Below are 16938 nucleotides of genomic sequence, written 5' to 3' on the forward strand. Positions count from 1 at the left end.
CTATATTTCTGATGCGAGGGATTTAGGGAGTGCAGAACGTGAGCAGGACAGTTTGACCAGACCAGCCGGTTCCCCTGGTTTTCCTTTTAGTGTAAGAGCGCGTGTCATTGCCTCATGTTTGCTTGTAAAGGTTATCTAAATGAACTGCTGTACTAATATGCTTTTGTTTACTTTAACTCCTCACAAGGAGATCTGGTGCTTATCAAACTTGTTCTGCCAGCTGGCCTTAGATAAAGGTCCCAGGAGTAAATACTGTATGTAGGCTAACAATCAGCTCCAGAATAAGCTGCTCCAGGAGATCAGGTTAAAAATGTTGACAGAATTTGGTATTGCTCATTACTCATTCTGTTCTAGAGTTAGTGGTAGATGCTTTAGACTAGTGGTGATGCTCTGAGACAAAGTAAGTTGGTATTGTAATGCTCTCCATTAATTGTTTGCTTTGTTTTTATTGGACTCTATTTGAAAGAGAGTTTTACCTCCTGCAGTTTGCAATTTCCTGTTAGCGCAGGGGAACATTTTGGGTGGTTTTTGCACTTTTGCAATAAATGTAGGTATCATCTGCGACTGCAGCATGATTCAGATCTCAAGGCAATTGCACTACTCATCTAGGTCTTACTCATTTTCTTTCCTTCACGGAAACATATTCCAGTAAGATAGAATAAGTGCTTTTAGCACACAGACAAAGCACATGTTCATAGCAGAAGCTTTACCATTAACTAGTAGTAGCAGCCAGCTGTGCAATCACATATCAACACACTGTAAACAGCATTCCACTGCTGCGCTTGAACTCAAAAGACCACAATCAACAAACAGTGTTGGCTTGTTTTTATTCTTCATGACTAAAGCGGTTCACAGGTCAAAGGAGATTCCACACCAAAAGTTGGGGACCATCCGATGTGTTATGCGGAGTGTGCACGTCGTCCTCTATAACAATTTACAGACACAGAAGCCAGACCACATAAATACAGTTAAAATATTATACAACAATGGTAATTAAATTATACACACCTCTGCACAGAATTAAATAGATTAAGAAATCTATTTACAACCTTTGAAGAAATATGACATATTGTTAAAGCATTTTCACTTCTTAGCCTGGAAATTCATCCTTGTGATACATAATGTTCTTTATTTTCTGCATTAATTGTTCATTAGTTAATACTAATGAGTCCATATAAGGCATGCAAGCTAAAAAGTGAATATGAATATTTAACAAAATGACACCCTCATTCAGTGTGAATACTGCTTAATGGCAAAGTAAATAAAACATTCCTTCAAAAAATAATAATTACTACAACAGTGTTGAAAAGTAGCCTTGATTTAGAAAACTCGATGTAATCCAAAACCAGACCAAATCAAAACCAAGGCACAAAAAAAAAAAAAAAAAAATCAAACAAATCAGCAGGTTGTGGCCTCTTCTACTAAACCACAGGACAGTTGAGCATGATCGGTCTACTGCAGGTGAATTAAAATCATTGAATTCTAACTGCATTTAACGAGGCAGGTCTTGTTTCAGACGCCTGCGTTTGTGCTGCTGCCCTCATATCAGAGCTCTGCCATCAAACTACTCTGTAAACTCCTGATGCCTAATGAGCACATACATCATTTATCCTTCTTTGCGTTTCCACTCTTGTCGTGGAGCTCCTTATAGCAGAGCAATGCCAGTTACGCCTCTTTGAAATATTGTATGTATTTATTCTTTTTTTTTTTTTTATGTCATAATAGTCCAATAGACGCAAAGCACTGCGTAATGCTTTTCAAATAATGGGACAATATTACATTGTTCTACAAGTAGCAACTGGAACAGTAGCCGGTTAGCCCTATTAACATTGCTAACGCAATTGATGCCGCAGCCTCGGGGGGGGAGAGGGGGGGGGGGGAACTAGTGGGTTGTGGGTAATACCAGTTCATTACAACATGCTGACTTTGGTAGCAGACAAAAGCGGGTTTACATTAAGCGATGGAATACAAAAGAGGAACATGGTTGCTTAGTTGCTCAAAAGGAGTGAGAAGTAGCAGAAGCTGAATGGGGAACTGTTGTTATGATTATGTAGCCAAGCGAAATGCACGTGGCCCAATATGTTCGGATTTTGCTCAAATCAGAACTGGGATTCTTCAGTGATGCGGTCTTTTAAAATCAACAGCCAAACAAGGTGACTACATTTCAGCCAATGGGATGCTTGCAATGCCCAGAGAAGTTTCCAAAAGCTGCTTATGGTGAGAGAAGCCAAACCATTATGTACTTAAGTGAAGTTGAAATTCAAAACCCTTCGGGACTCAAAGGAACAGCAAGAAGCGCGCAGGCATCGCCCTGACATGGTCTGCATAGTTTTGCTCATTTAGGATCTCCCAAATCATGAATCGGATTACTCTGCCTGACCTGAGGTGGTGAACTCATGGCTGATTGATTTCCATCAACTAAAAGCATTTTTACTGACCTCCAGTTAAAGGGCGGGGCTAACGGCCAAGAGCCAAAGTGCCAGGCACGTCACAGGAACAAGAACAAAAGAGGACAAGAAACTGCACCATCAGTGAGAGGAGGAGACCTCGATACAACAGTGTGGGATTGTTAAATTATGTTAGTAAGGCTGCATTGTTCTACAAAATCAACTACTCGGGGGGGGTTTATCACAGGGGATCTAATGGCTTACAGACACTAAGATACGCCAGAGCGATCTGACCAAGGATGCCTGACTAAAGGGAACAGTGTAAAGACGTACAGCCTGCGACCGTCAAATCACAGTCTGAGGACAGTAACCACTGCAAACGCTGCGCCCCCCCCCCCCCCCTCCTTCTGGCATAAATACTGTCACTGGTTCACCACAACACACAGCAGCCTTGAACAAGACCAGAGGGACGTTGGATCCACTCGGGACAAGACAGTCACTGACTTCACGGAGCAACAAGCAGCACATTTCTCTCCCCGTCCGGCTCCCGGCTGCATGCAGGTTTCTCCGATCCGAGCAGAGAAAACCAGGTGGGAGCTTTTTTTTTTTTTTTTTTTTTTAACATTTTTTACATTTTTTTTTTTCATCCATGGTTGTGGTGGGTAGACGGGGAAATGTTGCGTCATATCTGTGGGAGGTGGGAGCCAGGGAGTCAACATGAAGACAGGTCCTTATGGAGAAGAGGGAGGTTGGAGTGATGGAAGGAGTGTTTCAGCGCTACGGAGACAGGGGCACACAGAGACACAAAAGAAACATTTAATTCAAATTAAAAACAAATAATGAGGATGACAACATATAAAAAAGGATCCAAGCTACATGTACATGAGATGTATAAAAGCAAATCATAACCGCAAGAGCGTCAATCTAAACAAAATACCACAGAACAAATGTATAATAGCGTAGTACGTAGCTATGTAGTGGCAATGTACAGCTATTGAGAAAGCTTAGCTTAGCATTGAGCCTAAATCTTATCGCCTGCGGGATGATTTAGAGTGCGAGCTCCGCGGCCGGGCCGCTGTGCCCTGCGCTTTGCTAGCGGAGCCCCTACCGGCGCTGGGGAGCGATTCCTCTGTGGCTCTACTTGAGGAGGCGGACGCTCTGCGCCTAGACTCCCTGAAGGCGCCGGCCAGCCTGCTCTTCCCCGGTGGATTGTCCACGCGGAGCGATGCGGCTGCCGGGACCGCCGGGGATTCGGCGGTCAGCGGCGAAGAGGCTGCTGCGTGCGGCTGAAACGTGCTGCGAGCTGCCGCTGCTTGCACAGAGTCAGACCCGCGAGTCAACTGCTTTCCTCCTAGCGAGGTACTTAAGTACGCTTCGAGATCAGGCTTTAGTCGAGTCTCACGCCATGCTTCGGGTTTGTTAGGATACACACGCGAGGCTTTAGAAGAGGTTAGATTAGCTGTGGATGAAGAAAACAAAAAAGACTTGGGCCTGCCGGAAGAGGCCGGTACGACGCGGGTTGTGATGAAGGTGTCCTGACGTACGGGGACCGAAGACAAACCTTTCTTTGACTCCCTGACTTGTGTGTTTTTTACCGTTAGTTCGCTGGAAACAGAACTGGTGGAGGCTTTACGCGCTGGGGGGGAACCGGGACTCCACCCTGTGTCAAAAACCTCCCCTACACTGTGACTTCTAATGAAGGTGGCGTCCCGCGGGAGGGGCTTGCCCCGGCGGGAGCTCGTCTGCACGGGCCCGTCGGAGCAAAGAGAGAGAGCGGTTCTTACGGGGCTTGTGTGGAGACTCCGGGTCAAACCTCGCAGGTGGTGCGTGGCCAGCCCCGTAACGCTGCCGCCGAGCACCGGGCTGGCCCGCGGGCTGCTCCTCAGCGGGGGCCGGGCGGGGCTGTTTCGGGGGCTCCGAGGAGCCCGACCCGACTTGGTGGCCAGCTCTTTGGCCCGGGAGCGGCGGGGGCTGCTGTTCAGGCTGTGGGAAGCTGGAGGCGCCTCCAGGTCCTCCAGGCGCTGAGTGAGGGCCAGTTTCTGCTGGATGGCCATCCGCAGCAGGGAGTTCAGGGTCCTCTTCTCGTCCTCGGCGGCTGCCAGCTGCCGCTGCATCTCGTCCAACTGGGTGACATACTGGTCGCACCTGAGAGGCGGCACACAGTCAAAAGATGCAACATGCACAAGCAGGCAAAGGCACGACGTTTACACACCAGCCGTGACACAAAGATTAGTTTCATTATTGATTAAATCAAGCAGCCGTTTGATTCGGATTACCGAATTGTTATATATAAAAAAAAAACTTCAAGCAAAACACAAAAGGGATCCCTTCACACAAGTTACGTTTTAGGAAAATGAAATCGTTGAATTTACTACGATATAAAATAAAGAAAATCTGGGGTGCATGTGAAGACAACGACATTAAGAATGTATCTGGACTGGACTGATAGCTTTATAAATGAATATTCCCGTGTCGTCGTTTTATACCGTTACCACTCCAGCTATCCACACGATGGCACCACATCCCCTGGTTACGGACAGGGAGATCTTTTAAGCTGTAATCTTTAGCCCGCGGTAGACCGTAGAACTCTGCTCCCCAATCCTTCTAAAGGTGAATCAAATGCCAGCTCATACCGGACTGAAGTCCCAGACAGATAATGCACGCCTAACAAGCTCCTCTAGTCAAACTCCAAACAATCGGATCCACTGAAGAGGTGCGTAGTGAGTGAACAGCACCGTCCCACACAATTAAACATCCCACCCACATCAGGCATCTCCCTCGTTACTGCAACCTGGACCGAGGGGACAAATCGGTTCTTGCCTCCTCCCCCAACTCCGCGGGGCAGAGCACGTGGTTCATAATCTTCACGTGAAGCGGTGGATTGCCCACAGGCGCAATAAGCACGGTAAGCTTATTACGCGGCCGACGCCGCGCCGCAACGAGAGCATGCAAAACACACGCTAAGTTAGTTCAAATGAACTTCAAAGCAAAGAACAACCTTCTTTGCCACGGGACAAAATAAGTGAAGGCGTTTCCTTTACAATACTACGGCTTACCTTGTTTTCCATACAAACAGAAAAAGCAAAACTCACCGACTGGCGAACATGACTCGCAGCGAAGAGAAGGTCGCGGCGTCCTCCTTCAGGGCTTTGAGCTCGTTCCTCAGCTTCATCATGGTCTCAGACACCATGCTCTTCTCCGTCTCGTACTTGGTCTTCAGATTGGACAGAGCCAACTCCGCAGTCTACATCGACAAGCGAGACAGTTGCACGATTAGAGAATACTGTAGCACCATTACTCCCCTCAAGTAGGGCTCTTAAAAAAGCATATTATCACACATGATTTGGACAGAATAAACACTTTGTACCATGAAGAATAAATAATAAAACCAACAAAAACACAGCTAGGTTCAGGCTTTTTGCATCAAGCCGTGCTCCACTGAATGGCACCTAGAAGAGAGACACCACTGGTTCACTCTTCTTACGCTTTTCGTAAAAAAACGGTTTTGTTGTCGATAGTGTGTTATTATCCCGCACTGTCTCTAAGACCACGAGGTGGGCTGCATGATCAAAGCAGTACGATTGGCTGGACAGTGGGGTTGTTGATAGAAGCCAAGCCTACGCCCACTTTGAGGGGTCTGTGACGGGAATGCGATACAATACAGAAATTTCTAATTTTTAACATTAAGTTGCCAAAATGGTCCTAGAAATCTGAATTGAGAGGGAGCACTTCTGTATGATTGTACAGCTTAGTAGATTAGATTACCGTGAGAGTGAGTATGTGTGTGTGTGTGTGTGTGTGTGTGCGCGTGCGCGTGCGCGCCAAGGACACGACAGGAGCAGGTCAGGCGCTGCCTGAGCCACAGGAACGGGGGAGGAGAGTTAAACATCCCGCTGTACTCAAGGTGCAGACCCACGTGAGCCCGAGGAAACGTCTAGACGAGAAGCCGCTTATGTCAAGGTCATGCGAGTATAATGGTGGCGACCTCTTCCCTTTGGTCAGGCCCTCATCAACAACGGGTGAGCGCATTGTCCATCCTGAGTGTTCAAGATGTTTTGCAGAGAAACAGAAGTAAAACTAAAATGACCACATATGAGATAGATAGATATGAGATAGAAGTTCTCACACAGGTCTGGTTGATTGACCCTTCAGTAGAATAGAACTGAGTGACTACAGGACCCACTGTAGCGCAGCTTGCTGTGACTTACCTGCTTGTTGGCCTTGAGGACGGTCCTCAGGGTGGCAATCTGTTCCCTCTTGGTGCTCAAAAGGGACTTGAGTTTCAAAACTTCTTCCATTAGGCTTTCAGCGTCCCGCTCGGACTCCCCGCTGCTGCTAAACCCGGAGTACGGCATCGCACCCCTCTGACGACAGAGGTCCACTGCCACCTGAGAGAATACACAATTATTCAGAAAGGGGGTAAACCGGTTTGTTTCACTGGAAAAGTAAACTTTGTCTCGTAGCTTCCATTTGTTTTATAAACAGTTTATCCAAAATATAAAGTTATCAACAATGGCCTTCTTTGCAAAATATATACATTCTAACATTTATTGACAATAATGTTAATATAATAATCTGTGAAGTGAAGCTTCAGAAATGACTGTAGGTTAAAAGACCTGCTTTAAATTGTGTGACCTCTTACCCGGAGGTGTTTGATCTGGCAACGGATGACCGCCACCAAGTTGCAGACGTTTGAAGGGTCCCTGAAGTCCAGCGTGGGGGATCCGGGGCAGCTGAGAGACTCCCCGCTGGCTCCGGCGCTATCCACCTCCCCCATGAACTGCAGCACCGACGCTTTGGAGATGAACGCGTCGTTGGCCCGCGTCTTCTTCTGGGAGTTCTGCGGCGAGTGAACGTAATGGGACCTGCGGCCACCCCCCGCGATGCCCGCCCGGGCCCCGTCGCGGTAGTAGTCCAGGGTGACTCGCTTTGGCGTCAGGTTGTTGCACACGCAGATGTGGTGGTAGAGGTTGGACAGCTCCTCAGAGAAGGCCAGCAGCTCTTCCTGGGCGACGCTCAGGTGCCCCTCCGAATCGATGGCCACCTTCCGCGTGGCTCCGATCTCCTTCTCCAGCTCGCCGATGCGCTCCTGGTCCTGCTTGCTGGACTTGATGCACTGGCGGATCTTGTCGGCCAGCTCCTGGGCCTCCGCCCGCCACCGGTCCTTCTCCTGCTTGTACCGGTGCTCCAGGGTGTTGTAGCGAGCTCCTGCCTGGGACAGGTCGTCCCGCAGCTTCAGAAGCTCCTCGCTGGCGGAGCGCACTCGCGCCTCCAGCACCTCCTTGCTCTTGGTGTCGACCTCGTAGTCAAAGACGGCGTCTCCGTTCTCCGGGTCGCCGTCGCCCGCCTCGTGCTTGGGGTGCTGGCCGCTCTGCGCGGCTTCCAGCTGCTGCGTGAGCGATCCGAGCTTGTCCTCCTGCTGACTGAACGCCTGTTTGGACGCCACCAGCTGCAGCTGCAGATCCTCCACCTTGCTGATCAGGCTGGACTTCTCCCGTTCTGCCTGGACTCACAGAAGAAACCAAATTTGATAAATTTACTGCCGCTCATTAGTTGAATAATCATCCATTTCACCCATTATGGAACCATTTTAGTTAAATGGTTTCCATAGGGAGAAAAATTATTCTCTGACAATTTCTCCCCCCACCCCCTTTACTCGTAATGCATTTTTTATGCGAGAGCGTGGATGACCCCTTCAGCTCCACACCCCACATCTGACGGGTAGCAGCTCACTAACCCAGCCCCCAATTTAAATGCACCATGAATAATATATAAATATATCCCTCATAGTGGTTCAAGACCTTCTTAAAAGTAGCCTGTATTTGTGAGGTGTAACTGAATCCGTGTTTTAAAATAAATAAAAACAGGCTCACTCCACTGATGGGCGGGGGATGTGGTCTGAAGCAGGAAGCGGCCGACATCCCCATCGACAGCTTTGACACGCAAACCAATCTCGATGACAACCTCACTGCGCAGCCCAATTTCTCTACGTACCGTGTTCCCCGTTCATTCTTCTTTTAATCACTTCCCCCAATCAAACCGTCTTAATGCATCTTTAAGAAGCTGTTGCCCACCTGCAAGAGTTGCTGCTTTAGCTTCTGGCTGTCGGAGAAGTGCAGCTCGCTCAGCAGGTCCGACACCAGCCCGGAGGCGGGAGCGCGCAGGAACACGTCGCTGCTGCGTGGAGTGGAGTAGCGCTGGATGAGGCCGTTGCTTTTGGAGCCGCCCAAGTGAGGAGGGCGAGCAGAATCGGGAGCAGAACCAGGACCATTATTAATGCCGCTGTCTTGATCCTCTCCCTCACCTTCTCCCTCCCCTCCCTGGCCCTCCTCCTGGCTGTCGTCCAGCTGGTCCAAGTGGAGCTCCAGGTTCCCCACGGATTCGAAGGGGTTGAGCGTCAGGGCGGAGAGTTCTCGCCGCAGGCAGTTCTTCTGCTCCCGCTCCTCCTTCAGGGCTTCCAGGGCCTCATCCAGCTGCCGCTCTGCGATCTCCTTCAGCCTTTCGGCCTCCTCCATCTGACCTCGCAGCTCCTCCTGCTCCTCGTTCTTGTGGGTCAGCTCCAGCTTTATCGATTCAAACTCCACCTGAAAAGTGGAGCACAATGACGGGTCTGTGTCTACGGTGCTTTGTGCTACACAATTAGGAGGAAAGGCCTCTTGAGATGATCAACACCAATGCGATTAAATCCGTTTCCCCCCAGAAAAGAAATGTAGTTTTTTGACGGGATTGACAGTAATGAGGGGCTGTTTCCAAACTGGGGATTTGATGACTCCAATAAATGTTTTCTTTTCCTTCTTAACTGTACATTTAGAACGTACATATATTCGGTACAACTTTGGCTCGCGTGAACACTGACCTGGTTTTCCTTCAGTACAGACACCTGTTTTTGCAGAGATGTGTTTTCTTCTTCTAATTCGCTGTTGTCCTGCAACTGGCGCAGCTCCCGTACTTTATATTCCTTCATCTCATCCCTCTGATGGCCCTTTTCGCCCTCCAGACACTCGCACTCCTGTAGAAAACAACCCTCGGTGAAATCAGTACAAAGCATGACGTTGAAAGTAGCAGATTTACTGATGTTACACCACGCACAGCTAATTTCACTTTGGGAATGAGCGAATGTATTGAGCAGCGATTACATGGTTTACTTGTATGCATCAGGACTGGGTAGGAAATAATAGTATTTAGTGTGACACTAATGTGCGGATGTACTGAGTGAGCCACTATACCTTCTTTAGCTGGGTGGAGACCACCCCCAGCCTATCGATCTCTGCATGTGCGTTGCTCAGAGCAAGGCGTGCTTGCTTGAGCTCTGCCTGGACTTCCTCAAGGCGGGTTGCCATGGCAGCCTCCTTAGAGGCCGTCTCCTGTAGCAGATCCTCCTCCCGGCATTCTCCATCAGCAGCTGCACGTTTTTGGCTGCTTACAGAATCTGCGAATGCCTTTACACAAACAAAGAGGGCTTGAGGGCACATTGGAACGACCTTTGCAGGGGTGAAGGGAAATAACTCATGCTACTCATGGAGGCAAGAAACGCAGACATCGTAAATAAAAAGAAGGGGAAACAGGACTTCACTGACCACAATCATGTTTTACCTGATTACAGGCAATACAGGTTGTTGTTGGTTGATAAGAAGATAGGCGACGGAGAAACAGCAGCTTGTGCTCGTATGTAGCCGATGTGACACTATGAGAAAATCTCAAAAGATAGCACTGGCTTTTCTCTCCTCGCAGCTTGCTTTGACACATTTTGCATGAATGCCTGCAGACCTAAGAACGATCAAATGAGGGGGTTGAATGATGAACATGCTACTAACGGCTGTACAAAGATTAGTGGTGTAACAGACCGGTTTGTTGAAAAAAGAATACTACGGCTGAAAGTAAAACTATTTGAATATTTTGATGGTTTACTGACTTCAGAGAGGGTGAAATTATTTTTGGGAAATTTGCACACACAAATAATGAAAATAGCGCCGAGCCTCTGAGACCATCAGCTAGGATCTAACAACAAAGGGATCTGCATCTGGCAAAACAGAGCAGCAATAGTCTGCAGTTATTATTATTAGCAAAAAAAAAAAAAAGATCCAGGATGTGCAGACGTTACATTTTCTGTTTTTTTCCTCTTGTGCTGACGGGATCGGTGACTCCGGCCTCTGATTTGATCCAAACAGTGAGTTGTATGATTCACGGCACCACTAATAATGGTGCTAATTCACAACACATGAGTCCGCTCTGCTTTCTTAAAACTCTTCCACAGTCTAATTAGGTAAACAGGCCTAATTAGTCATATGAGGTTCATGCAGATTATGGAATTGCTGAAATTCTGTACCACGACGTACTTTAAGACGTAAAGAGCTTATGAGCAGTTGTACTGTTATCCTGGCACACATTCATTTCGAAATAACTAAATGTGAGCAGGATTTCAAATGTAGGAATTCAAAAAGGTGCATTAGTAGAACAAAAATAATCTGCCCACATGAAAGGTTTGGATTTTATGGAGATGAATTAATACATAAAACTGTTTTTAAAGCTTGTTCCACCAACACCTAATTCAAACCGTAAACCCTAAAAACCAGAAAAAACATCCAGTGCAAGAATTAAATCACCAGATGTGCTGACTAATTGGCTGTAAAAGCCCTATAATCACTTAACGTTCTCCAACTGATGCCATCAGCATCAGATGACATGTTAGACAAAACTGACTCAGCATGCGATCACAAGCCACCTCATTGAAAGTATACCACGAGCTCACAGCTGTAACAGAACTGGTACTGTGGTGATAGACTGACAAAGTTACCCAAACGCAATTAAAGGATAAGCAATCAGGTAGGAATCATTGTCGTATGTCCCTGGCACATCATAAAAACAACAATGGTATGTATGTTTTTAGGACTACTTGGTACGCTGCCATGCTGCTCATCAGCTGCAAACAGAGGACGGGGCAAAGTGAAATTTGAGACGGGTTCCAAACACGTCAAACATGTTCAGCAATCAGAAGAAAGACAAGTTAAACATACGTGCATAAAATTTGGATTATAAGACCCACATTTTTCCTATCCATGGATCCACAGAGCAACTCTGTCTGCCAACTACGCAGTCCGCACTCATTCTATTTTGCATTAACATAGAAAGGAAAATAATTCTAGATTTGACAATTATTGATTAAAATAATGTCTATGCAAGTGTTTTTAGCGGGAAGTTGATCAACCGTCCCAAAAAAAGATTATTCACTGAGGCACAAATGTCTCTTTCCTAATGCAAGCCCGTTGGCCATTTATTCTGGGCTTAAACTGTGTGATCCTCCCAAACACAAGATCGGGCGAGGGATGTTATCGCAATTTGGAATTGTTATATACACACACTTGTCTTTTGTTTGAAATCATTCAAATATTTTTCTGTGGTGTGATAAACTCCTTTGCCCAGATACAGCCCAGCTGGATAACATTTACATTTGGACTTCATTTAAATTTTTCACCACCGATCTCACAGACAGAATTGTAGGCTTTGGGCGTTCGTTCCTACCTCTCTGAGCTGCTGCAGCTCCCCTTTCAGGGTCTCACACTCCTCTTCCAGGTGCCTGTGTTTCTTCTTGAGAGCGGCACTCTCCTCCAGCACCACCAGGCCGTAGCGGGCGGCCTGCAGCTTCTCCTCCGTGGCCTCCTGGAGCTCCAGGGTTAGCCGCACCACCTCCGTCTTCAAATCTCCGCTCCCCATCTCCGCTTCCTCTCGCTCGGACGCCGCACCTGCCGCGTCTGCGTCCGCCTCCAGCATTCTTGCTTGGCCTCCCGATGTCCTACGGGGGACGCCTGCCTCTCTCTCACTCACTCCCCCACTCGCATTACTCTACACCACAAAAAGGAAAGAAAAAAAAACACAAAGACGGTGGTTATGTATTTTAATATGTAACTTCTTAGAACAATTGCCAGGATGGGATTGGTGTAAATCAGATTGTGAAACAATAGGATGGGCTAGGACAGAACAGAGCAGGGCAGCAGTGGGCGGGATTATCTTGAATGGGGAAAACCTCCTCAAATGTCTGCACAAAAAGCCCAATTTAAACCTTCGATTACCCGCTGGTGCGGTTTGCAATCATCTAGTTGGCGGGTGTTATTGGCCCTTTAAATCTACAACTAGCACATTGCTGATATCCTCCTTTTGAAATTGACACCGGCCCCGTGGTGCTGACAGATCGATGAACGCTCAATTCCCCGCAGTGAAAAGGATGGAAATCTTAAAGTGAGGTTTCTTAATAAACATCAGCCACGTTACTTCTCTTCGGGCTGATGGCGAATGCTACCTGCGTGGTAAATATCCGGCGCTTAAAGCGTCCTCCTCAAGGTAACCTTAAACGTGGGGCGGACCTGGATTACGGTTACTTTGACCCCCACCTCCCCCGTATTGACTGGGTGGGGCAGCCTTCCCTTATTTCCTAATGTCCTCTCCTTTGACCGCAGATGGAAACACCAGCCGGCGATGTCCGGGGCCAAGTGATGCATCCCATGAGCATCTGTCTCTCCCCTGCGAACCACTTCCTCTTAGCATCAACTGAGACCAAATTTCCCTCAAACACATTATATTTGAGGTAAAATCTGGTTCCTCAATTGAATGAATTATTAACATTATTCTGTCGGAGATACAACAACTAAAGACGACACCGACCTGAGAGCTTAGCTAGTCGGGGAGCAGTTTCAGCCCCCAGTGCGGTTAGCAAACGAAAGCACCGCGACAGCGGCGGAGTCGAACAATTGAGCTAACGTTAGCTAACTTATTGGCTTTGTCATTTGTTAACGTTAAACGTAACTGCGGGGGCTTAACGTGGTAGCTGACACCGCCGTCCGCTGCGCACGGCTCCTCCGGTAACGTCAGTCGCATCCTGTCAGGCGAGCTAATTGGCTAACGCTAGATTGCGAACTATTAGCCAAACCGGCTACTCACCCTCCGGCTTCTTTTCAAAGATGGAGATCGCCAGTTGCAGGCAAACGTTTGCCCTGTGGTTACTTCCTCCGGGAAACTACCAACGCTTGCTAATCACAATAGTAGCCAAGGGTACCAGCCCAGGTTACCGAGCGACCGCTAACCCTTCCACCCACCCGGTTCTCCGGTTTCACAGTGAGCTCTGCTGCTCTGCTGTCGAAAGCGCGCCGAAAAACGTGAAGGCACCACAGCCCCCTCTGGCTAGGCAACGGCGCGATGCATTACACCCGCATTCAATTGTCTTTATTTTCAGCGTTAGGCGGGATACATTATTTTATGGGAAATACAATAAATACAGCAGTGCAATAAATATAACAATTTTATTTCAAACCACAAACCCGAAACTAGAGAAAAATAATAACAGACGAGTGGAGAAATTCACTTCCGCTCGTGCCTGTCACTACTTCCGTTTTACTTCCGGATGATCACATTGTTGTCTGGCTGCAGTGTCCCCCCCCACATGTCAAACAACGGTAAAATATTCATGCATCACAATGAAAATCGTTACCTGGAACATAAATGGCATCAGGACGTTCGGGGGCGGCATTAAAAAGGCCCTCGATTCACTGGACGCCGACATTATTTGCGTCCAAGAAACAAAAGTGACAAGTAAGTGGCGATAGCGCGGTATGACGTCAGAAGAAGTCTTGTTTTGGGAGGAATAAAACAGTAAACTCCAACATGTGTCCCCCACAGGAGATTTGCTTGATGAAAGAACTGCCATCGTCGAAGGCTACAACTCTTATTTCAGCTTCAGTCGAGGACGCAGCGGCTATTCAGGTGCGTTGTTTTGTGATCATAGTTGCCCTTATTTTCTTTAAATTAGATTTAGTTTTACCCGAAAAGACCTCTTACTGGAGCCACCCGGCACTTACAAAATCCATGTTACCAATGGCCATGATACTAATGACTAATTCCCATTCCGTTCCTTACGTGCACAGGGGTTGCCACTTACTGTAAAGACAGTGCCACTCCGTTCGCTGCTGAGGAGGGTCTCACAGGTCTGCTAACCAACCACGAAGGGGCCGTTGGATGTTACGGTGACCAGAAGGACTTCAGCAGTGAGGAGCTGCAGCCTTTGGACAATGAAGGACGAGCCGTTATCACCCAGCACAGAATTATGTAACAGAAAATGAAACAAAGTTTCCCTATGGCAGGCTTTTTGCATGTTAATATTTAATGGAGATCCGTGCTCAAATTGTAGTTTTTCTTTAACTAGAATAGTGCTGGGTGCTAAGTCATTGCTGAAAACGTAACGGTTTGACAAAGATCATGGGGGGGGGGGGGGTCCTAATGCATGCGTAATTCATCTATTAAAGCAGCCGTAAACCATAGATGAATGTGTCTCTTTCGGACTCTGTTTTCCCCCCACAGGTGTGGGGAGAAAGAGAAAATGGTTACTGTAATAAATGTATACTGTCCTCGAGCCGACCCTGAAAAGCCGGAGCGAAAGCAATTCAAGCTGCAGTTCTACAAGCTGCTTCAGTGTCGGGCTGAAGCTCTGCTGAAAGAAGGGAGGTGAGACTTTACACAGTTTTTACATCTTACTTACTTACTGCTTAGTTACTCTTTGAGTTAATGGTTTCTCTTTACAGCCACGTGATTGTTTTGGGAGATGTGAATACATCTCACCGGCAAATAGACCACTGTGACCCCAGCGACACTGTGAGTTGGGAACATGCTTCATCAATATCTTGCCGAAAGTAGGAGAAAATTGAACTGTCATGTGTATAGTAGACAGGAACATTATCTTAGTTTATGATTAGATACCGAAACAGGAGTTAACTATTAGCAAGGCTCCGACCAAAGGTTACGAAATCCGCTTACCATTAGCGTTACATTTCAAGTGCCTAACTTGAATAATAACAAAAGAAGTAAGCAACCTTATTGTGGCAAAAACAATCCTTAACATAATGTAAAAAATTATATAATATTAGTTTTAAAAAGTCTGCCAAATATGCAAATAACAGGCTTATTAATAATAATAATGAAACTACCTTCTTTGTTTTTCTCACTAGGATGATTTCAGTGAAAACCCTGGAAGGAAATGGCTAAATTCCTTTTTGCACAGTGGCAGAGAAGAGGGGGAAACGGAAGAAGAGGAGCCCAATGAAGAATCCGAGGTAACTTCCTCAGAAACAAATCGCAGTGGAAAATTCGTCGATACCTTTCGCCTCTTCCACCCAACCCGCACCAGCGCCTTCACCTGCTGGAGCACCCTCACCGGCGCGCGACAGACCAACTACGGCACGCGCATCGACTACGTATTCGCTGACTGCCGACTGGCCAAGGAGCAGTTTGTGGCAGCCGACATCATGCCGGAGGTGGAGGGGTCGGACCACTGCCCCGTGTGGGGGCGGCTGAGCTGCTGTCTCCTGGCCAGCTCCAAGCCTCCGCCCCTCTGCACGCGCTACCTGCCCGAGTTTGCCGGCAAGCAGCAGACACTCTCCCGCTTCCTTGTTAAAGTGGACCAAAGGTCAGCTGCGTGGGAGAAGAGGGATGCATTACCCGGATCTCAGGAGGAGGGGGAAAAGAGGGAGAATTCTAACCCGTCCGGAGCGGGAAACGCCTCCGGCAAAAGACGGTCCTCGACGGCAGACTCTGTTGCGCCAAAGGGGAAGAAGACTAAGACAGTGAAGACTTCTCCAAACCCGCAGGGGAGCCTCCTGTCCTTTTTCAAACCCAAACTGGCAAATGCTTTTCCCTCTACCGAGGCCCCTCTGAAGCAGCGTGTGGGAAAACCCCTCCGAGTGACTCCCTCCCAAGAAGCGCCGCCGCCGACGAGACCTTTAGCCGCACGGCACGCTGCGGGGAACCCGGAGGCCAAGAAAGGGCCGGCTCCCTCGGGGTTTTGGAAGTCTGTTTTTCACGGACCGCCACCACCGCCCTCCTGTAAGGTCCACGGGGAACCCTGTGTGCTTCGCACCGTGAAAAAGGAAGGGCCGAACGTGGGCAGGCAGTTCTTTGTGTGTGCCCGTCCTCAAGGACATGCCTCCAACCCCGAGGCTCGCTGTAATTACTTTACATGGGTTGACAAGGGCAAGTGACGTGTGTACTTTGTCCTCCTGCTCAAACAAGTACTGTAAGACTACTGCAAGGATGTCTCGTCATTGGAACAATTTTATTTGATTGTTTTTTTGTCTTTGCTGGAAAAAATAATAAACTATTTTCTTATAACTTTGAGTTATAAAAGGCTTTGTTAGTTGATTTGCAGAAAAGAAGCTAAATATAATCAGTTTTCAGCTTTTCTTTGTGAGGATTTGCACCATTTTAATTCAGTTTTAGCTAAACAATTTGGACAGGTGGATATATGTATTGGTTTAGTCTGAAAACCGTTTTTATTATAACAGATTCAATGTGATCAGAGGTTTTCTTTAGCACCGTGGTGTTTGTGCCCACTAGATGGAGTAGGTATTGGCCTCATGGTACAACGCTGAAGCACAAAGAAAAAAGGAAATTGTTACTTCACAGAGCATCAAATTCTATCCACTGACACCAGAAGCGTCACCCAGTTAAAATATAACCACTGTAATTTATCTCAAACCAGGATGTGGTTTTCATTCATCAGCTTTGGACATTT

General features: G+C 47.4%; 2 protein-coding genes across 5 annotated transcripts; one reads left to right on the top strand and one right to left on the bottom strand.

Annotated features, from left to right (window-relative positions):
• Positions 1–810: 810 nt before the first annotated feature.
• LOC120828781 (protein bicaudal D homolog 2) lies at positions 811–14449 on the bottom strand. 4 transcript variants are annotated; one of them, XM_078087909.1, is made up of 10 exons: positions 14314–14449; positions 11907–12227; positions 9614–9826; positions 9244–9396; positions 8462–8971; positions 7030–7890; positions 6596–6775; positions 5480–5631; positions 4172–4532; positions 811–3164 (listed from the first exon to the last, which is right to left on the bottom strand). In XM_078087909.1, exons 2-10 carry the CDS (start codon positions 12153–12155, stop codon positions 3159–3161), a joined length of 2685 nt encoding a protein of 894 aa, XP_077944035.1. In that variant the 5' UTR covers positions 12156–12227; positions 14314–14449; the 3' UTR covers positions 811–3158. The 4 variants fall into 4 exon arrangements, with proteins under 4 accessions (XP_077944035.1, XP_040048292.1, XP_077944043.1 ...); XM_040192358.2 differs by lacking the exon at positions 14314–14449 and adding an exon at positions 13320–13757; XM_078087917.1 differs by lacking the exons at positions 4172–4532; positions 14314–14449 and adding an exon at positions 13320–13582.
• Positions 13748–16535, top strand: apex2 (APEX nuclease (apurinic/apyrimidinic endonuclease) 2). Its single transcript, XM_040192379.2, has 6 exons — positions 13748–13967; positions 14055–14138; positions 14300–14480; positions 14733–14876; positions 14954–15023; positions 15377–16535. Exons 1-6 carry the CDS (start codon positions 13853–13855, stop codon positions 16403–16405), a joined length of 1623 nt encoding a protein of 540 aa, XP_040048313.2. The 5' UTR covers positions 13748–13852; the 3' UTR covers positions 16406–16535.
• Positions 16536–16938: the final 403 nt, after the last annotated feature.

Source organism: Gasterosteus aculeatus, chromosome 2 (genome assembly GCF_964276395.1).
Source record: "Gasterosteus aculeatus chromosome 2, fGasAcu3.hap1.1, whole genome shotgun sequence".
In the NCBI taxonomy this organism is placed as follows: domain Eukaryota; kingdom Metazoa; phylum Chordata; class Actinopteri; order Perciformes; family Gasterosteidae; genus Gasterosteus; species Gasterosteus aculeatus.